The sequence below is a fragment of the Schistocerca gregaria genome, chromosome 3 (genome assembly GCF_023897955.1).
Source record: "Schistocerca gregaria isolate iqSchGreg1 chromosome 3, iqSchGreg1.2, whole genome shotgun sequence".
Lineage (NCBI taxonomy): Eukaryota > Metazoa > Arthropoda > Insecta > Orthoptera > Acrididae > Schistocerca > Schistocerca gregaria.
The window spans coordinates 641992465-642016234 of NC_064922.1; the positions used below are offsets into that span (position 1 = coordinate 641992465).

At 40.8% G+C, this 23770-nt stretch overlaps 1 protein-coding gene across 1 annotated transcript in view; it reads right to left on the minus strand.

The window, feature by feature from the left end:
- The window catches only part of LOC126354851 (uncharacterized), a 36550-nt gene extending 13950 nt beyond the window's left edge, over positions 1-22600 (minus strand). The window contains exon 1 of the mRNA XM_050004839.1: positions 22420-22600. Coding sequence (XP_049860796.1) covers positions 22420-22581 — 162 coding nt within the window. The 5' untranslated portion in view covers positions 22582-22600. The remainder of the gene's footprint in view (positions 1-22419) is intronic.
- Positions 22601-23770: the final 1170 nt, after the last annotated feature.

A 23770-nucleotide genomic window follows, 5' to 3' on the forward strand; every position in this document is an offset into this window, starting at 1 on the left:
CAGCTAATACAACAAATAAAAGTTATAAAAATTCCAGACACAGCAACGTTCCTCTCATCTGATATAGAAAGCATGTATTCCAACACACCAGCACCAGAAACAATAGAAATCATAAATAAGCACCTGGAAACTCATAGTCAACTCCCTGATGAACAGATTAAGGAAAAAACACACATTAATAAAGGTGATAACAGAACAAAATTACTTCCAATCCAATAACGAATTTTATTTACAAGAAGACGGATTATCAATGGGGTTCCCAGTATCATTAGCCTAAGAAAAAAATGTTTAAACCACATTGAACTGATCATTTTCACAATAATACTAGCAAAAGAATGTAACATATTATATTGGTTCATGTATATGAATGACATCCTTTGCTTAATAGATGAACCACAAACAAAAATTGAAAAACTACATACTGACATCAACAAGATACACAAAAACATAAAATTCACAGTTGAAAGAGAACAGAAAAAACCAAATTAACTTTCTGAATATAACAATTAAAATTCAAAACAATAAGCAAATGTTTGAAATTTACAATAAACCTACACCAATGGACTTTATCATTCCCCAATCCTCGAACCACCCACGCACACAAAAGCAAGCAGCACTTCGACACATGCTCCATAGACCCAACACAGTACCACTTACCAAAGAAAGCTATCAAAAAGAAATGGACATAATAATGCAGGAAACACAAAATAAAGGTTACAATAGTAACACAGTCACAAAGCTAAACAACAAAATTAAAAGTAAAATAAAGCAGAAACCTCCAAACCACGGACAACAACACAGCAGAACCAAACACAAAAATGCAGTCCCATAATGACTACACAGGATAATCAGAAAAAGATGAAAGAAAGCACAAGATGGTACATAATGACATACAAACACAAACTCACCAATAAAATCATCAAAAATTTCAAAAGACCGGAACAAACATAGCATACACAACAGACATTCTGTACAACAGTACACTCCAAAACTCCCAAAGCAGAGACATATATCAGAAAGCAGGATGTGTCAACTACAGTGTAACACTTGTGAAGGCAGATACGTAGGACAAACAGGAAGAACATTTCATGTCAAATACAAAGGACATATGACAGCGTGGAAATATGGGACAAACCTATCCACATTTGCAGAACACCTAAGAGAAAATGACCACAAACCCACCGCTAGAAAAGATGACATGAAAATAATTAGAATCAACAATAAAAAACACCTCCTAACCATGCAAAAAAGTTACTACATACAGAAAACCAAAGCAGAAGGGAAACTCTCCACAGAATACTGAAACGAAAAATCGAATCAGCTGCCACCAAAGCTTTTTTTAACAAAAAAAAATCTCGCCGGCTCTATCCCTCTCTCTCTCTCTCTCTCTCTCTCTTTCTCTCTCTCTCGCTCGCTCATTCACACACACGGAATAAACATCATGAATAGAAGTTAGTCTCGAACATATACTTCGTTAGGTTGGCAACAAATAGATAAACATACCAAAGAGGAGGAAACACGTAATGGTGTCGCAATATTTACGTTGCGAAAAGCAGCGACCGGCGAAGTTGTAGAATTGAGTGACAAAAGAACAATTTTTTCCCAAGAAAAGAGTGAGAAACACGGTGAACAGTGTGATGAAGGCCAGAACACAAAGTTGTAACTATATGTCAGTAATAAAAATGACAGTGCGACCTCCGGACTAGATGTGAGGAAACGCAGATCAGCTAATCGAAAGTAATTACTTTATACAAAACATCACGATGTGATGAAGGCCAGAACACAAAGTTGTAACTATATGTCAGTAATAAAAATGACAGTGCGACCTCCGGACTAGATGTGAGGAAACGCAGATCAGCTAATCGAAAGTAATTACTTTATACAAAACATCACGACGTATACTGTTTAACATTCTAAAGCTAACAAAATGTATCGTTGTAGATCTCCCTGACGTTGCCTTAGAAAAGAAAAAGGGGAAATGTATATGGGATGAATAAAGTAACTAGCAGCAGGAAAAGGCAGTTTTCTTTACAAAACAAGTATTGATATGCTTGCTGCGGAGAATGGCCACACAAACAAACTCCAGAAACTAATTTGTCGATTTAGCTGGCAAATGATTGTATAGGAGAACATTTTTAAATTGTTTTCTATAAAATCTAAAGACCACAGACAGTTCTCTGTGAAATTATTTTTCACGGGAATGGATTCCGTGAAAATAAAGGAACTAATGAAGCATAATTACTTAAATTACTGTCATGCTTGCTGTAAACTGAGCCTGCGTAGTGCATCTCCCATTCCAAATTATACAGCAGGAACAGTGTACAAAAGTCTATGACCCTGCTACCATTGTCTACGGAAAAGGACTTTTGCGCGTTCTTAAGCGCTTGCTTACATAGTTATTGTATGGCGAGAGTCAGGAACAACAAAACCTGGCATGCGTTCCCATAAGATCTCTCTAGAACACAGGAATCTAGTATCGGACTGGAAGGCATTACCTAAATGGACAACTCATATTAGATGAATAATTGCAGTGACTGGTGTTTGTAAGGACGACTGCAGTCGGAGGTGTGTGTTAAGGTACACTTGTACGTAGGCTGTTTAGGTTTTTATGTTGGTAACGCCATGTAGTGCTCTGTATGAAAATCACTGACTGATGTGTGCAGTCTGTGGCTGGTTTGCATTGTTGTAATTTGCTATTGTAGTGTTGAACAGTTGGCTGTTAACAGCGCGTAGCCAGCAGTGGTGGATGTGGGGAGAGAGATGGCGGAGTTTTGAGAGCGGTTGATCTGGACGTGTGTCCATCAGAGAGAGTAAATTTGTAAGACTGGATGTCATGAAATGATATATATATTATGACTTTTGAATACTATTAAGGTAAATACATTGTATGTTTCCTGTCAAAATCTTTCATTGGCGAACTATGCCTATCAGTAGTTAGTGCCTTCAGTAGTTAGTATCTTTTATTTAGCTGGCAGTATTGGCGCTCTCTGTATTGCAGTAGTTCGAGTAACGAAGATTTTTGTGAGGTAAGAATTCCTGAAAGGTAGAGGTTATTGTTAGTCAGGGTCATTCTCTTGTAGGGATTACTGAAAGTCAGATAGCGTTGCGCTAAAAATATTGTGTGTCACTTTAGTGAATGTCTCACTACGTTCAGTTTTGCTCAGCTGTTTCAAAATCAGATAACGTAAGATGTTTATCAGCACAGTCATACATTAATTTTTCTAAGGGGACGTGTCACACTGAATAATGTAATGTGGCCATACATGATTTCTACATAAAAAACTACGAAAATAATGGGTATTTTTAGAACCCGTATTACTAATTTTAATTAACGCATGAAAATGCTTCACCAAATGCATCGACTGAAAGTCAGCAACTACAGCCCACGGTCACTTAGAGTACAATTCATAAAATAGTACTGATACAGAAAGAATTTTGATATACAAACTCTTGTTATTCTTAGAGAATAACAACTGCTGCCTTTATACAGTCTTGTTGAAAATATGTCATTATTGATCGTACACAAGGGAAATCAAGAAACACGAAAGTTACTTTAGCAACAGAAAAACAGCTCGATATTCGCAGCTGTGTGTGGAAAGCATAACACGCAGCGGAAACATGAAACAAAATTTCCTTCGCCTTTAAAGTAGAGCACAAACCGCAGTTATTTGAATTGAGTGGGACCCTAGCGCACTCAGACTTCAATCAACTCCATCAGAATGACCATTTTAGATAAGATAACACTCACCTGAATATGGATGAACAGCTGTCAGCCGAAACACCGTTGCAACATGTCGACGTTATCGCGCTGCTAAAATTCATGTCATATCTAGTGAGCTATAAAGGACCATTGTGACAATGTATATGAGATGGTATTGTGTTTTGTTGAAACAAAAAGGGCGCCATATGATCGAACTGAAAACGTTGGTACAGGATACATGTCGCTGCATTGCGAAGCAGATTCGCTAAGGAAAGTAATCTCACCTGTTTATTGGAAAGGCCGTAAGTCTGTCAAGAATCTGTCTACAGGTTTTACAACAGTCTCAACAAGAAACAGACGCTGTAACGTATACATAGCTTGACATAGAATATAAGGAGAAGAAGAATAAAAAGTTGTAATGGTTCGTGATTAGGCAACAGGGGAAAAAGTCCAGTAAGGTACACGTAGTTGTAAACTCACTTTCTTACCCATTAGGTATGAATTAGTCGAATGATTTGAATTATAAAAGGAAGAAGTTACTATTTATTTTACACTGACAGTTCCACGTTCATACAATATACGATTTCACGACCAGCGTTTAATCTCTGATGGCTTGGATATCCCGGGAATCAGAGCGTGGTTTAAGGCATATTTTGGTGACCAACGTTTCTTGTCCTAGCATCCTCAGAGGTTATGGAGACAGAGGTAGTTGACTCATCAAAGAACGCATTTATTAGATTTTCAAAGTACAGTTAAAATGATATATACATAACATCCTGCGGAAACGGATCCAAGAGCACTCCCATAGCGCCCTTAGGAGTGCAACACGTAAAGACAGTTTTATTTTCTGATAAACAGGTAGATGAAAGGGTTACCGAAGAGGTTTAGACAGGAGGACATAATACAATTATCATGCTGTTTATGAATTGTAGTCAGTATAAGAATATTCTTTAAGAACTGATATTATGAACAGCGCTGGAAGGAAAGCACCTCACAAACGATAGATCGTTAACTTTTCTGAGATAATGCTGTCTCAATCCATCAAGCTGGAAGTGGGTCTTGTAGCTGTTACCTAACAGACCGTTGCTTCTTTTAAAATGTACGTTTAGAAACGTTATCACCGATATATTATGAAGATCGTATCGGCAGATATCGTAGTGATGTTCGAAACGGCTCTTAATTCTTCCTTGAGTGTATAGAAGTAATTTTTAAGACAAAAATCTTGTTTGTACTTTCTGCCCGTAGACTTTCATCATTAACCAGTCTCATAAAAAAATATTTGGTGGAGGAAGGGCAAGTAACATTGGTGCGCTAGGAAGAACCCAAAATCATTTTTAATAAATGTGTTTGGGATTTATCATTGTTCAGTTGCTTTCCAACTGCTGTTACCGATGCAACAGCCTGCAAACACTCTGGTGACATAGTCTGCATTGGTCTACAAAAAACTGAACCACTAAGTAGGTTATGAATCATTCAGCACTTAATTTACATCAAAAGATGTCAGTGAAAACGGCCCCTAACAACAGCTATGAAAGTTTCTACCGGCAGTACGTGATACTCTGCTTGACAAAGAAGTAAAGTGCCAAGGAGCCATGTTCGGATGTCATCCAGACTTCATATTGTATACAACATCAGCAGGTATGTAAATGGTTGGAGTTGTTATTCTCTATGACAGTTGGAATGGCCTTGAAAGAGCGTTACTGTTCTTAATGTTTAGTGTTATTACCAGGACTCGTAGAGTATATAAGGATCATAAATAGCGTCAAATGTTGATTGATCATTGTGAAAGACCCTTAGGGGCGTGTGAGACCGTATCATCAGCAAACGACAGAGTTTGAAAGGGACTTAGTTTTGAGGCTCCATTTGGCCAGCAATTTGAACCGTGCAACGTAAATGTGTTGCATTCGGATGTGAGAGTTACCTCATGTTGACTGTACGGGAAAGCGACAGCGTACATACACGTTGTGAATGTACGGATCGACCACTACTGACCACAACTGACTGTGAGCCAAATATATCATCCTCACATCTGCACTTGGTGTCCGACAACGAGTAATGGACGCCATGCAACAGCCTGTTTCAATCTACACCGTTAGCCGAAGACTAACGGCAGCTGAAGTAGGGAGTTACCGCCCCATGAATAGGCTGACACTAACACTACAACACGGTGGAGTCTGTACTGGAGGGGTATGTCACAGGGAAGCATGGATTACTGGTGAATGGCGATGCATTGTGTTCAGCGAGAATCACGGATCTTCACCACCACAGTGGCGGAGCCCTGGGCAGAGGTCTCGTTTTTCCAGCGTATAGTAGAGGAGCAGCGTCTTCATGTGGGGAGCTGTGGCTTCATGTCATGGCTGATTTTGCTTGACGAAAAACTGACCGGACGATGGTAGGTCACAGACCTCTTGTGTCCTCATGTGTTACCTCTCATGCGAAAGGTTATTTTCCAACAGGAAAATGCTTGTCCATGCCTGGAACCTATTTCTATGAGCTGTATACATGATGTTGACACAAGTCTGTGGCCAGCAGGATTCCTAGATCTGTCCGCAGTAGAACATGTTTGCGATCACCTCTGAATCCATCTCTGTTCCAGCCCAAGGATTCATAATATAAAGAACCAGTTTCGACAGTCATGGACGAAGTTGCCTCAGGAGAGGATACATTGTCTGCATCCACGCCAGAGAGCGATCAATGGCATATAACTATCTCTGGCAGGTAGTGTAATTGCAACTCTAGTAGGTTCTGTTCCATGCAAACTTACTGAGATTCTAAGCGCTGTACCTTACAAATAATTAGGTTGTTCTCTGAAGTTGGTTATTCGTACATGACGCTATACCGGTGTGTATGACGCCCCTTACCTCCTTCGATGTTCCGCAGATGAATTCTTTCAAAACACGTAAATAAAGTTGACATAATGAACATCAAGTGACTAAATTTTTTCCAGTGACATAACTGGAATGCACAAATAAAAAATTCTAATTTTGAAAATGTCTCTTACGTAGCTTTACGTCACACCTCTAAAAATAAATAATTTAGTGATTTAAGAGCTGAAAGAATAATTTTTTCTACCACAGTTACTGCAAACATCACATTCGAATTTAGTAAAGAAAGGGCCAAAACAATATAAAATAAAGAAAATTGTCACCCAAAGGTAGCTACAAAAGGAAGTTATTTCACTTACGACTTCGAGACTGCTACAGTATGAGGAGTTCTAGAACGTAAGTTTAAGTTCCTTCATCGTGTAGAGTTAAAATTTCTGATTTGGTTATATCTTGAACCAATTCGAAACGACCTGCTATATTCTGACTGTTCAGAGCTCAAGAACTAATAGCGGATGTCACAGTTCGCACATTTTACCAAAAACAACATTTAAATGAGCAAAGTTACCTAAAAAATCACTGCATACACATATGTTAAAATATATCACCCATATATTACGTAAATATACTTACAGTCGCAATCAATATGAACAAGAGGTGAAGTTAGAAAACAGTAGTGGTAAAGAAATAATAATATGGCAAACAATATCAACATGAAATTTTGAAACCAGTTACTACAAAATACGTTTTTTCAAGGACGCATATTTGATAAAGTTTCTCAGCAAAAAATGAAACTTCATTGAAATTGATTAGAACTGCTTTCTAGTTCCTCTCTGTGAATTTGCTCGAACGTGCGTGGGAAATGTGCGATGTTGTGCGCAGCTGGGCGGTGGCGGCGGCGTGGGGTAGAGAGGCGCAATACGGGGATTTCCCTTCCAACTTAAAAAAAAAAAAAAAAAACCTGGAGCAGTGTACAGTAAGCAGAAGCAAACTCGTGTATCCATGTGAACTGGAGTCGGATATCTTCGTCGGGTATCTTCTTCCTATCTTCTGTACTTTGTCTGCTCTGAGTGCTTGAACATTTTGCTGTAGCTCTTAGCGCAAGGACGATGTTTTGACTCCTGTGGTAACCATTTTTAAGGTAAGCGATTGATTTCGTTCCTGTATTTCGGTTATCTACGTTACGTAAGGACTGTCATATTTCAAACGTTTAATGATAATTTCTGTAAAAGAATGTACAATATGACTACTGCCTATTTGTAGTGCAGTATCGACCACCTGTGTGTCTTTCCGTATAGAACAGAAATACATTCAATTTTTAAATTGCATGTCCTTCTTCCTACTTTCTTTCAGATAAAATGATAAAAAAGTAATAGGAAAATGGAATGAAGAGTGTGTGAAACCGATTGTGAGAAAAGTAACGTTTAACAAAAGACCGCTATGGAGGCGACTGAAGCGTTTCAAAAATTAGAAAAGAAAATTATTGCCACTGAAGAGAAGAGAGTAAAATCAGAAAAAAATAATCTGAAAGATAGTTGGAAAAAGCTGAACTTAAGTCCGGTAGTCCAAAATAAAGTAAACAAAGAAATGATGGTCAGGGAAAGCCCATTACAAAAGGGCGAAGAGAACTGGAACTTACTTGAAATTATAGGTCAGCAGTATAGACCAAAAGGTGCATTATTTATCTGAAGTCATTTGAAGAAATCTGGATGCTGTGCACCAAATATAGAGGCTGGCCACATGTTGGAGAATATTATGTGCAGTATTTGTGTTCTCTATAAAACAGTTAAGTAAACAATGGTGAACTGAACTGAAATAGTAACAATAAATTCTCATGCTCAAGCGCTCTATTATTAATCGATATATATCAGTGCAACGTACTATTAACAACCGATATTATCACAGAGAAGACAATCGCCGATACTCCAGGACACATTGTTCAAGCCTTGTAATTGTAGTTCTTTTACATCCGCTGTAATTAAATACTGTAAATAAAAAACATCACGCCTTGCACTTATTAAAATATGTGTTGAGTTTAGAGAATAGTACATTAATATTCCTATTAACGACCACTGTCACAGTAAAGTAAAAAAATGTAATCCGTCCGATACTGCACGACTCTCTCCTAATTACAGTACACCCGTCAGTTGTACACTGCAACTGTTATATCCTCTTGTCTGCTACAGGATAGACTTGGTGGTAATGTTATATTGCATCGTCTACTTTCTTTACGTACAGGCTACTTGAAAGCGACTATACAGATCGAACGTCGTACACGCACGACGAAAATACGTTTCAGCTCATTGCAGCAATCTGTTTCAAAAACGCAGGATTTGAAAGTTTTCTAAAATCACTTGAACTAACAGACTGTGAATTTCGTTCGCTTTTGAAAATGAAAACATTCGCTAATTCAAAGTATGGTGCATAACTTTCAAAAGTTGAATACTGGGCAATTGTTTTTTATAGCGACTGTTAATTTCCTAAGGGCGTGAAACCTCATTAAATTGAAAATGACAAATTCTAGAATACGTAAGTTTTGCAACTCACGCCACAGTGGTCAATTTAGTCCCGCAGACAACAATCACTGCTCACTCGGGTGTTCATTTTAAATTCAATTTGCCGCACTCCCCGAGGCTCCTATTACTTAAAACAGCACCCTAAAACTGCGAGCGAAACATAAACTGAAAAAGGCGTACGAGAAATTTGGTGGCTCTGCAGGGAACAGAATTGATTGTAACAACAGCGATAAATATTATGCAGGTCACGCCGGTCCTCTTTTAGCGTAAGGTTTAAGGAGCATTCACAGCTTCTTTACAAACCTGCTTTTGGATTGCATTTATCATAAGCTGGTCGTCCTACACGGAGCATTGACAATAATATTGGTGTTCTCCAAGGGGTGCAAAAAGACCGTACTCTCGACAGAAGAGCTCGAAATTTAGAAAGCGAAAAAACATTATCCAATGAAGTGCTCATTAAGTAGAGCGATTGTTTATTCACTGTCTACGCGGTTTTGTTTAGAAAGCGATGAAGTGCTGAATGACCAGAGTGATTTTTTGTACAATGACTACTTTCTGTTGATTGACAGTGTTCTGTTCAAATTTCTGCGTGTCTCTCTTATAAATATCTTGCCTTTATCTTTACCTATTATAATGTGCTTATATATTTATTTCGTTTTCTTCCGTTGAGCCTGTCACTTTTGTGTTTTCTTGTCCTTTCTCTGTTCATATAATATACTTCAGTAACTAGATAAACTTGTTAATTGACTGATATGTGGTTTTAATCACTATTTTCTTGGAACGGCGTGTCGGTTTAAGTTCCTGTGACCTTTTCTTGCATATGTGGCATTCTGGCGAGCTCGCCAACAGAGGCCGCTGATTACGTACTACTGTCTGTTGTCCTTCATTTGACTTCTTTCCCTATTTATTTAATTATTTTTGTATTATCCTGTGAACTCCATCAGCTTGTCCTTATGTATTTCATTATATTTTTAACTAAAATTCGCCACAAGAGCGTATCAGAATTATTGTCACTTAACTATTTCCTTTTCAACGGTCTAGCTTCGGTTGTGTTTTAATTGGTTGCATTTTATTACTGCTATGATTTACACAACTGGTAATCCCACTGCTGGCTTCTCCGATTGTATTCTTCTTTTTATTCCATATCGCACAATTATGTGATAGAAGAATATGTGAACGCCCACAGTAGCAACATTTGACGAGTTTTCTACACGAACATTTTGTGGCAACTGTAGGTTTTCTTTTTATATTTTTTAACAGTATCGCTGTTAACAAAGTGACTCTAGAATGTACATTACATTTGTGTATGATGAAGCTGAGCTGATTTTGTGTTTATCTTTCGACGATGACACTATTACTGCATTATATTAGAACACGTTTTTAAAACAAGCGTGCCTCGTCGTAGTTAAAGCGCATTATTTCCCCATGTATGTTAATAATACTTTTCATTATGGCCCATTTTATTGTTTTAAGCTGTTGTAATTGTGTTTCTCCCACGTTTTGCGGCAGATCTGAAGATGATCATTGCTGACCCAAACTGGTACTCTAAGGACATAACATGGTGTGATCGTAGACGGAAATAAAGAAATTCCTTTTACTCGAAACAGTTAAACATTTTTCACTATGTCCCACTGAATACTCAGTCGACTCCGTATTCGGAAGGTAAGTGTTCAGCATTATCCTGCGAATGTTTTCTTCCAACGTAAACCGGACCGGCTACGCTCTGTACACATAAACGTAATCGGTGCGGCACTCTCTCTCCCGTTGTTCTCTCTGGCTGATATCACTATTTTTATCAACCCTTTTACAAGGATTGTCATAAAACTAAAATTGTTCCATACCACAAAAATGCGAAAAATAAACATTTTATTACGAAATTCGTATCATAACCACGAAGGTGTAGTAAAAGGAGTTGTCGTTACGTGAGAGACTAGCAGCGGATGTTCACCTTGTCATGTGCCTCAAATATTAGCTTTTGGTGGAATCACTTTATCCAAAATGCCAGCTTGCGTCATTTAGCAGTGTATTAATAGTTCTGATTATAGTCTAAAGGAATTTAATTTCATTCGTAACTGGAAGTGTTCAAACGATACTTCTTTTATATACATGGATTTTGGTTGTCCTATTTACTTTTATTGAAATGGTTTTGTTTCTGTCATCAGGCTTTAGATTTCGTATCAGCACAATTCGGAAACATGACATGGTGAACGATTTGAGAAAGAAATAATGGAAACCTACCAAAAATAGCTCAATATGTGCTCAGCATCTTCTCGGAGAGGACATAGTCGGAACATCAGTTTCGTGAGTCCACATTGAGGGAAGTACTGGTATGCGAAAGCGGCGTTATCTCATCACATACATTTCTACTCCATTATTCGAAATGTATAACAAAAAGAAGTTACATTAGCGAAACGTTAGTGGCTGACATATGGGGATCCACGACAATTGCTTCGTTCACCGCCAACACCTTCCATCATAGTGTAATATTGTCTCAAGATGGTCACTTTTTGACTGAAAACCTGTTGGCATTGTCAATAAATATTTTACTGAGGTCACCACTGTCTTTAATTCAATGTTGCAGTATATTTCAGCCTGCAGAAATTTTTATAAAGTGAAAAAAATAGCCACTAACAATTAACAACGTCTTGACAACCTCCAACTAAATTGACCTTATTTCAGATTTGGTGAGTACTACATAAAAAGTAACAGCATCACATAGACAACGCAAAAACAAAATGTGATCTGATATCCTCTACATATGTATACAGTAATATTAATGTGACATATTTTTAGCAGATGTGCATGATAGCATCATACCATGTTTTCATTAATATCTAGTACAGTACGTGAGAATGTTATGTAGGGTCCGAAAGTAACGAGCATGAGGAGCGGATTTTTACAGTAGGTAATGGTATTAAAAAGAACTATTTAATACAAATTTGTAAGAAGTTGTGAGTTGCTCGATGGCAAGGCAACCGCGTCGTTTCAGAACTTTGAAATTTTATGAGTGCCAGATTTCTGAGCAGCGCGTGGGGACCTGGATACATTCACCCCAGTTTCAGGTTTAATATTTCGTAACTGAAAGACTATAAGTTTTCTGGAGTGCCATACCTCCTTATCAACTTTCCCGGACAGCGAAGCAGCATCACTTACAGTGAGACGACACAAGTCATGGGATAGTGATATGAACAATGCGGATGACGGTTGAATCGCGTACAGAAGTTATAAAAAGATGCTTTCGTGGAGCTGTCATTTGTCAGTTGTGATTCATTGAAAAGCTTTACATCTGCATCTACATCTACATCTACATGGATACTCTGCAAATCACATTTAAGTGCCTGGCAGAGGGTTCATTGAACCACCTTCTCGTACAGCGTGCGGAAAGAACGAACATCTATATCTTTCAGTACGAGCTCTGATTTCGTTTATTTTATCGTGGTGATCGTTTCTCCCTATGTAGATCGGTGTCAACAAAATATTTTCGCATTCGGAGGAGAAAGTTGGTGATTGGAATTTCGCGGAAAGATTCCGTCGCAACGATAAACGCCTTTCTTTTAAATATGTCCATCCCAAATCCAGTATCATTTCTGTGACACTCTCTCCCATATTTCGCGATAATACAAAACGTGCTGCCCTTCTTCGAACTTTTTCGATTTACTCCTTCAGTCCTATCTGGTAAGGATCCCACAACGCGCAGCAGTATTCCAAAAGAGGACGGACAAGCCTTGTGTAGGCAGTCTCCTTAACACATCTGTTACATTTTCTAAGTGTCCTGCCCATGAAACGGAGTTTTTGGTTGGCCTTCCCACAACATTTTCTGTGTGTTCCTTCCAATTTAAGTTGTTCGTAATTTTAATTCCTAGGTATTTAGTTGAATTTGCTGCCTTTAGATTAGACTGATTTATCGTGTAACCGAAGTTTAACGAATTCCTTTTACCACTCACGAGAATGACGTCACAATTTTCTTTATTTATAGTCAACTGCCAATTTTCGCACCATTCATATATATATTCTGTATCATGTTTCCGTAATTTTTTATCTTCTGATGAGTTTATTAGCTGATAAACTACAGCATCATCTGCAAACAATGTAAGACGGCTGCTCAGATTGTCTCCCAAATCGTTTATATAGATAAGGAATAGCAAAGGGCCTATAACACTACCTTGGGGATCGCAAGAAATCACTTCTGTTTTACTCGATGATTTTCCGTCAGTTACCACGAACTGTGACCTCTCTGACAAGAAATCACAAATCCAGGCACACAATTTAGACGGTATTCCATAAACACACAATTTCACTAGATCCGCTTGTGTAGTATAGTGTCAAAAGCCTTCCAGAAATCCAGATATGTGGAATCGATCTGAAATCCCTCGTCAATAGCACTCAACACTTCATGCGAATAAAGAGCTAGTTGTGTTTCACAAGAATGATATTTTCTAAAACCATGTTGACTGTGTGTCAATAGTCCGTTTTCTTCAAGGTAATTCATAATGTTCGAACACAATGAATGTTCCAAAATCCTGCTGCATACCGACGTTAACGATATGGACCTGTAATTAAGTGGATTACTCCTACTACCGTTCTTCAATATTGGTGTGACCTGTGCAACTTTCCAGTCTTTGTGTAAGGATCCTTCGTCGAGCGGACGGTTGTAAGTAATTGTTAAGTATGGAGGTAATGCATCACCGTACTCTGAAAGGAACCTAATTGGTATATAGTCTGGACCAGAAAACTTGCTTTTATTAAGTGATTTAAGTTGCTTCACTGCTACGTTACTCATGTTGCCAGCTGTTCTTGATTCGAATTCTGGAACATTTACTTCGTCTTCTTTTGTGAAGGCATTTCGGAAGGATGTGTTTAGTAAGTCTTTTTTGGCAGCACTGTCTTCGATAATATATCCATTGCTGTTGTGCTGAGAAGGCATTGATTGTTTCCTGCCGCTAACATAATTCACATTTTCTGCCAGGTTTCGAGAAAAAAATCGTTGTGGAAATTATTATAAGCCTCTCGCATTAAAGTCCGCGCTAAATTTCGAGCTTCTGTAAGAGATCACCAAACTTGGGGATTTTGGGTCTGTTTGAATTTGCCATGTTTGTTTCGTTGTTTCTGCAACAGTGTTCTGACCAGTTTTGTGTACAAAGGAAGATCAGTTCCGTCGTTTGTTAAATTATTTGGTATAAATCTATCAATTGCTGCCGATACTATTTCTTTGAATTATAGTCTCATCTGGTTTGCACTTATATTATTAGTTTGTAAAGAGTGGAGATTGTCTCTCAGGAAGTTCTCACGTTGAATAGGTATAGTTTTCGTTTAACTTTGGAGAATTTAGGGATTACAATATTGTCTCACTACAACAACCCTGTGTTCACTAATCCCTGAATCGGTTTTGAAGCTCGTTTTTAACTCAGGATTATTTGTTGCTAAGAGGTCAAGTGTGTTTTCACAACCGATTACTATTTGCGTGGGCTGATTAACTAACTGCTAGCAAATAATTTTCGGAGAATGCCATTAGCACAATTTCGGATGATATTTTTTGCCTATCTCCGGAATTGAAATGGTTCAAATGGCTCTGAGCACTATGGCGCTTAACATCTATGGTCATCAGTCCCCTAGAACTTACAGCTACTTAAACCTAACTAACCTAAGGTCGGCACACAACACCATGTCATCACGAGGTAGAGAAAATCCCCGACTCCGCCGGGAATCGAACCCGGGAACCCGGGCCGGAATTAAACATGTACTTTCACCAACATATCGATGGTAAATTAAAGTACCACCAACTTTAATCCTATGAGTCGGGTACGTGTTTGAAATCAGACTCATGTTTTCTTTCAACCTTTCAGCAACTGTGTCATCTGAATTGGGAGGTCGGTAAAAGGATCCTATTATTACTTTATTCCGGTTGCAAACAATGATCTCTGCCCATACTAACTCACAGGAAGTGTCTACTTCAATTTCGCGACAAGATAAACTACTTCAAACAGCAACAAACACGCAACCGCCAACCGTGTTTAGCCTACCTTTTCGGAACACCGTTAGGTTCTTGGCAAAAATTTCGGCTGAGCTTATATCCGGCTTCAGCCAGCTTTCAGTGCCTATAATGATTTGACCATCAGCGTTTTCTACTGTCGCTTTTGGCACGGGTCCTTTCATAACACAGCTACGACTATGTACAACTGTTATACCGACCATTCCTGTATCTACGTTTTTCCTAAGTCCACGCCACACAGTCCCTGATACTCGTGTAGCAGCCTCCTGCGTATAGTGGACACCTGACCTGTTCAGCGGAACCCGAAACCCAACCACCATTTGGCACAAGTCGAGGAATCTGCAGCCTACATGATCAAATGGTTCAAATGGCTCTGAGCACTATGCGACTTAACATCTGTGGTCATCAGTCGCCTAGAACTTAGAACTAATTAAACCTAGCTAACCTAAGGACATCACACACATCCATGCCCGAGGCAGGATTCGAACCTGCGACCGTAGCAGTCGCGCGGTTCCGGACTGTGTGCCTAGAACCGCGAGACCACCGCGGCCGGCCCCCTACATGATCGCAGAACCGACTGTGATGATGACCGCACGACGAGAATTAACAGGCTTTGCAGGCGGAATGGTAGTTGGAGCTATAGGCATGTGAAATTCTATTTGAGAAATGTTTAGGGAACAAAATTTTGAAAAAACACAGCCCTCAGTCGCGAACGCAATTGATTTGTAACCTAGGTTTCGGTGTCATAAGCGACACCTTCTTCGGACAAAATTAAAACTAAATGTTACAGCATAATGTATAAAAAAAAAATACAAAAGCTGCGGTCATACCTGACAGCGTCAGATAGTCAGGATTAAAATAAAATGCAACAGAGGTGCAAGCCACTAGGGGCTCCCATGTGTCCTCTGTTACAGTCAACACAGCAGTCACACTGTAGCAGAGGACACATGGCAGCCCCCTAGTGGCTCGCACCTCTGTTGCATTTTATTTTAATTCTGACTATCTGACGCTGTCAGGTATGACCGCAGCTTTCGTATTTTTTGCTCCATTATGCTGCAACATTTAGTTTTAATTTTGTCCGAAAAAGGTGTCCCTTGTGACACCGAAACCTAAGTTACAAATCAATTGTGTTCGCGACTGAGGGCTGCGTTTTCCAAAATTTTGTATTATACAACAGTCACTGATTGACAGCCATGTTAAAAACCTTAATCGTCAGGGAATTCAGTATTCCGAGAGTCAAAGTGTCAAGAGGGTACCGAGAGTACTAAATTTAAGGAATTACCTCTCACCATGGACAACGCAGCGGCCAACGGGCTTCACTTAACAAACAAGGGCATCGGCGTTTGGGGAGAGTTGTCAGTTCTAAAAGACAATCGCACTGCGTGAGATAAACACCGAGACGAATGTGGGTCGTACGATGAACGTATATGTTAGAACACTGCGGCGAAATTTAATATTACTGGGCTGTGGCAAATGAGCGACGCGAGTGCTTTTGCTGACAGCACGATATCGCGTGCAGCGCCTCTCCTCGGCTCGTGACCATACGCTTCGGCCATAGACGACTCGAAAACCATAGCCTGGTCAGATGAGCCCAGATTTCATTTGGTAAGAGCTGATGGTAGGGTTCAAGTCTGGAGTAAAATCCATGAAGCCATGGACCCATATTGCCAACAAGGCACTGTCCAGGCTGGTTGTGACTTCATGATAGTGTGGGCAATGTTCACATAGAATGGGCTCGGTCCTCTGGGGCAACTGAAACGTTCAGTGCTTGATAACGTTTTTGTTCGGCTACTTGGAGACCATTCGATGCCATCTATGCACGTCATGCTCCCATACAACCCTGCCATGTCACCGGGCCACAAGTGTCGGCTGTTGGTTTCAGGAACATTCTGGACAATTTGAGTGAGTTATTTGGCCACCCAAATCGCCCGACGTGAATACCGTCGAACACTTATGGGACATAATCGAGAGGCCAGTTCGTGGACAAATTTCTGCACCGGAACGCTTTCGCAAGTATGGGCAGAAAGGCTTAATATTTATGCAGGGCACTTCCAGTGTCACGTCGCGCTGCTGCACTAAGCCAAGCGAAAGGAGGTCCGACACCATATTAGGCGGTATCTCATGACTTATGTCAACTCAGTATATGAACTTTGACATTAACATATTGTCAATAACTAGATACCGATTCTGCTAATTTTAGGAACCTGTCAATGCTTAATCGCTACTCAGGCAATTCTTACTTACGTACGATGTTACTTCGGTATCTATAATGTGCAAACCCATGCGCTTTTCCTTAAGCCTAGCAAAATTCCATAAGTAACATTGAAGCAACACGTCTTAAAATATTTTCTCCAAAATAGATACTCGACTGCACGTTGTCCCGCCGCTGATTAGCTAATAAGGAGACAAAGTTTATCTCCATGTGGGGCTGACGCCTCACGCTATTCCTGTGTAGTAAGTTTCGACTCCTATTACTAGGGTGAAGTAGCTGCAGCAGCTGATCTGTGCAACAGATGTGCAACGTCCGCCTGACCTCGGCCTTCTCCAGGTCACGGCTCGGTGACCGAGAGAATCAGCCAGCTCTGTGCTGCCTGGAGCACAAAGCTCTGCGCTGCACACTGACTGCCAGCTGAACAATGAAATAGAGCTGTTGGCGCATAGTTATCGTCTTCTCTCCGCTCTCTCATTTTTATTTATTAGGTCAATAGCTGCATTTTCTCTCTTGAAAGCACTACAGTTGCGTAGTCTCCCGTCTATATTGAAATAACTTTTTACTATTTATTTTTCTCTGAAGTCAAGTTTCGAGTGGTTCGATACAGTGTCACATTTTCTTATCATGCGATTTTTTTTTCACCTCTATTAAATGATCATATCCTATATATCTGGTTTGCAAATTGCACTCATGGCCTCTACCAAATTAACTATTCCTTACTGCCGTAGCAGTATCCCATTAGTCTTGTCCTTTCTTCTGATAACTGTCTTCCACAGACTACTGTCCTCGCCTATTGATTCTAGTACTTTATTTCGTAGTTTACTGCCACTTAATCACATACGTTATTCGATGACATCGCATTTCAGTTGCTTCTATATTTTTCTTCTCCGGATCAGGTGGTCCACATTTTTTTTCCACACGATGTTGAGCTCCAGACACACTTTCCGGGACTTCTTCCTCAGTTCCATATCAATAGCCGATGTCAGTAAAGTTCTTTTGTTGACTTTACTTTTCTTTGCATGTACAAGTCCTCTTCTTTGCTTTGCTTTGCTTTGCTTTGAGATACTAGAGTTCTTCCACAACTGTGTCGTTCCCAGTTTTGATGTCAAGCAAGTCGTCAGTCGATTTTGTACTACTCATCGTCACCTACGTCTTTGCTCTGTTATCCAAGAACCATATTATGTGTTATGTGTGCTACGCATTCCTTTCAACAGGTCTTGTATGTGAGTCTGACATCCACATAGAAAGGTTGACTCCTCCCCAGACTTTTGTATTTATATCTATAAACGATGAACTCATTTTGTTTTGCTGAATTAATATTATTATGGCAAAAATTCTTTCTTTGAGATTTAGTTGCATGCTTTAAGGAGTTTCTAGTCAGAAAATTGCCCTGCGACCCACTCTATTCTTTCTTAGAAAATGATCAATTTATCTGCCTGCATAGCTGATGAGGAGAACACGGCAAGTACTGTAGCCAGATTTCCCAGAAAGTTCGCTCAGTGGGAGAGGAAACAAACAAATACGTGTCTCTGCTTATCATTAGATACTCAATCGTTTCTGAGAGAATGGTGGCCAAAGTTTTCGGGATACTTTGTGCGCCTTTTACCAAGTAAATAGGTCAAACGCAGCGTTGGCAAAGTGCAAGCTTCGCGACTTCACGGTTTTGCGTCCTGTGATCAAAACCACATTATTGCTCGTATATTATCATGTAAACTGGAAAGGAAAAGGAAAGGAAAGTAATGGGAAGGAACTGATGGTATGAGCTACACCAGAACTTTATGGAAAATCGGCGGCAATGAGTGTGCTGGTGCGGGAATCGAACCCAGGATTTCTTTCCTACCACGCGTTTGCTTTACCCACTGCGCCATCCAGGTGCAGTGTTAACTGCAAATGTGCGGTCTATCTCGGCAAGATCCTCAGGCGACTCACACTCTCACGTAGTGCCACCGCTTGCACGCAGTCCCCGTCCACGTCCTCTGTGCTCGCTGGAAGTTGAACGCAAAAGTACATCAGCACTAAAGGCTGGGGATTAGTAGCCCATCGAAGCATTTCAGTTGTGCATGAATGTGTAGCGTTTGTTCTTTCGGACAAGCCACCATTTCTGCTGATATTACCGAGTGCTAAGAGACATCTAAATTACGTCGATAAATTGATCGTCTGTTTCTCAGAAACGACCGAGTATCTATAGGTGAGGTGAGACATGGATTCGCTTATTTTGACTTTCCACTGAGCGAAGTTCCTGAGAAATCTAGTGATGGCAATTGCCATGTTCCCCTCGTAAGGAGTCACCACGGCTGACTTCCTTGCGAAGGACCCGGGTTCGATTGCCGCTACTGCCAGGAACTCTTCTGCAAAGAGGTGCATTCAGCTTAGTGGTGTCAGTTGAAGAAGCACTTGATCCAGTAGTAGCGCCGCCAGGTCATGAAAACTGCCAAAGGCCTGGAGAGCGGTGAGCTGACCGCAAGCCCCTCCACACGGCATCCAGTGACGCAACTGGCAGAGGGTGATACGACTGAATTAACGTTTATGTAAATGACCAGTTTATGACGTTTCGTGACAGTGATTCAACATACCTAGGAATACTTGACAGCACTAGACAATGTTCAACAGACATGCTGCCTGATTGTAGTGAATTCTAGACACAATATTTCGAGAAGATAACATGCTAACAGGCGTCATACTATACGGCCGGAAGGGGTAACGGTCAACAGCTGGTTATAACAAGTCTCCTCTAAGTTTTCTACATTAACAGCCACTATTTATGAGATCCACAGATCGATGCCGGACGGTGTCAAATGACTTTCTGAAGTTAAGGAACGCTGCATCAAGCTGGGCAACGATGTCTGCACGACGGTGGATCTCACACGTAGCACGGTGCTTAATAAATACGAGCTTAGCGAGTATCGGACCAGATTTGCGAGCGAATTCAGGGTTTCCTTGCAAATAGAGCTCAGCATGTCTCTGTTAAAGGAACAGTGATACACACGAAGAGAACACGGCAAGAGCCATAACCCGATTCCTCAGAAACCTCACTCAGAAAGGAGTCAAAATTAGTGACAGTTATTTCAAGAGTATGCGACGGAGGTGTAGGAGGAAGAAAGGAAGTTTAAGGTTTAACGTACCATCGACGACGAGTTCATTAAGGAAGTTACTGTTTACAATATATATACACTGAAGAGGGAAAGAAACTGTTACACCTGCCTAATGTCGCGTAGCGCTGCAAGAAATCGCAGAAGTGCCGCAACACGACGTGTCATGGACTCAACTAATATCTGAAGTAGTGCTGGAGGGACCTGACACCATGAATCCTGCAGGGCTGCGCACAAATCCGTAACACTACGAACGGCTGGAGATCTCTTCTCAATAGCACATTGCAAGACATCCCAGATGTGTTCAGTAATGTTCATGTCCGGGGATTTTGGTGGCCAGCGGAAGTGTTGAAACTCAGAAGAGTGTTCATGGAGCCACTCTGTAGCAATTCGTGATGCATTGTGGCATCGTAGTGCTGGAATTACAGAAGGCCATCGGAATGCACAATGGACATGAATGGATGCAGATGATAAGACAAGGTGCTTACTATCAGGGTCCCAAATCACTCCAACTGCACAAATCCCGCACCATTACAGAACCTCTACCGGCCGGAACAGTCCCCTGCTGACATGTAGCGTCCATGGATTGATGAGGTTGTCTCGATACCCGTACACGTCCATCCGCTCGACAGAATTTGAAACAAGACTCCTCCGTCCAGGCAAGATGTTTCCAGTCATCAACAGTCCATTGTCGGTGTCGACGGACAAAGCCTGGACGTAAAGCTTTGTGTTACGCAGTCATTAAGGGTACACCCGTTGGCCTTCGGCTCCGAAATCCCATGTCGATGATGCTTCGTTGAGTGTTTTGCACGCTGACACTTGTTGATGGCCCAGCAGTGAAATTTGCTGCAATTTTCGGGAGGGTTGCACTTCTGTCAAGTTGAACGATTCTCTTCAACAGTCGTTGTTTCCGTTTTTGCAGGATCTCTCTCCCGCCACATCGATGTCGGAGATCCGAAATTTTACCGGATTCCTGACATTCATGGCACACTCGTGAAATAGTCGTACGGGAAAATCTCCATATCATCGCTTCCTCGGAGATGTTGTGTCCCATTGCTCGTGCGCCGGCTATATTCTCACATTCAGACTCACTCAAATCTTGATAACCTGCCATTGTAGCTGCAGTTACACAGTTGTTTGTAACGAAGCGCCGTTTGTAACAGCTTGGCACATATAGAGTTAAATCCTGATAAAATTTTAAGGTGTTGCAAGTATTGGCAAATGGATTTAAATTTACAGAAATGTAAAATTGTGCATTTCACATATAATAAAAGTCGTAGTATACTCGGATTTCAGTTTCAATAATAATTTTATGTGCCTCCATGGAGGGCTACAAGTATTTTAAACGGACTCCACTTCGGCGACTTGTGTGTCCTTCCTCTATCCCACTTATCCAACTGGGGATAGGGGATCTACAGTTTAATGTAGAATATGAACAACTTGTTGGTCCTGGCGACTCCTCACATCGTTGAGAGCTCAAGGCAAGAACAAAAGCAGACTGAAAATTTCCTTGGTTCAGTCGTGTTTCGATCCTTCACATTCAACACTAGTTCACCAGACTCGACTTACTATTTTAATCAGTCACTATTTATATCAGTCAACTCAATATAAAACGTCTTAGTGTAACAAAAACATTAAATGGAATGACCACACAGGCGCATTCGTAGTTAAAGCGGCTGTCAGTCTTCGATATTGGGAAAAAGCAGTTAGTCTACAGACAAGATTGCCGACATAACACTCGTGCTCCCGACGCTAAAATGTTGTTCAGCTGTCTGGTACTACAGGAGAACTGGTGATACGAAACGTATGCTAAGAGTGTCAGTTTACTTGCAAACTCACATGTCCAGACGCGATCGCTCCCATTCATTTATTCCATGAATTTATTTATTGCATATATGAATGGAACGATAATGAGGCCTGATACGCGTTACAGTGGCGAGTACTCTCTGCCATGCGCTTCATAGTAGTTTTGAGACTATGGATTTAAATGAAGATGAAGAACCAATATTAAGATCACATTGGTACGGAATTTTCCAGTTTTACTTACACGTACAGGTGCGTAGTACTATTTGTAAACTATATCTGCAGTACCTGCGAGTCTTCGCACTGACGGTACGCACGCATGGCCATCCCGAGTCCAGTAGTGAATGCTCCATCTTCATCCCCGGTAAAGGAAGCAGCTGACGCTGGAACACCAAAGAGCAGGGCGGTCGCCACCAGCGTGCCTGCAGCCGCCAAAACCGGTCGCCACATGTCGTCTCTCTGTGTCGCCGCCGGTAGCACCACACAACTGTGGCTCTGGCTCGGTCGCTAGTATTTTTATGTGGCATATGTGGCACCGTGTCGGCCACAATTACACGGCAGGGTGGGAGACATTGCGTTCTGCGGCCGACGCCCCGCCACGGTACTCGCCACGGTCATTGCACGAACACTGGTGGTTGCGTGGCCACGTCTGGCTACAGTTATTAAAGTCTTCACCACTGTCCGCGACTGTGGTCGTTCGCTACGTAATCGCTGCCGTAGGCGTGCTTGGAGCACCAGGTACGCGGTCCGGATGTGGACTTACGCATCGCAACGCCCTGAATACTCGCGATTGCAGAGCTGCAGTTGTAATTGTGTCTTCGTCGTCACGGTGAAGGTTAAGTGTCGTGATGTTTCCAAGGCGCATGTGGTCTCATTTTTGCTAAACACTGTAACTGTCCCTCTACTTTCTTTTCGTATCCCTTTTCGACACTTAACAACTTCTCACATTTGTGTCATTACTGTCAGTTATCGTAGAGGTTTTGACATACTTTACGTAGGGTTTATATCTGCTTACAGCAGTGTTTATCGAGAGGTCACGAAGAGTCAGCATCCATATCCTATCAAACTGTAAATCCATGAAATTTATTTAAGAAATCACGACTTTAAGCGACTTAAGCTGAAGCCGTATCATGTGATATGTCGTGTACAGTTAAATAAATTGATGATGCTGTACTTCGGTCACAGACGGCGAAGGGCTTGGAAGAGCAATTTAGCGGAATGGACAGTATCTTGGAAAGAGCTTAGGATAAGAACATCAAGTAACACAAGGGCAATTAAATGTATCTGATTAAAGCAAGTGATGTTGCGGCTGGGATTGGGAAACAGCGGGTGCGATTTCATCTCCATTTGTTTTTTTTTATTTCTTTTATCGCATTTTCTATGCTTTAATCACTTTCGTTTCTATTGATCTTCATAAGGGTGCTTATAACCTCGACGTTGACCTCCTCTAACTCACCCACATCACTCAGCCACCCACCCACACAATCACATTCACACAGAATATTAGATTAGGAACTGAGACAAAAATAACTATCATTGGCTGAACATTATCCTGGCGAGTCTCACGTAGCGTGCGCACTTGCGATCATGTATTCACGGCCACTACAATATTTGTATTCCAATATTCGTGTCTACGTTA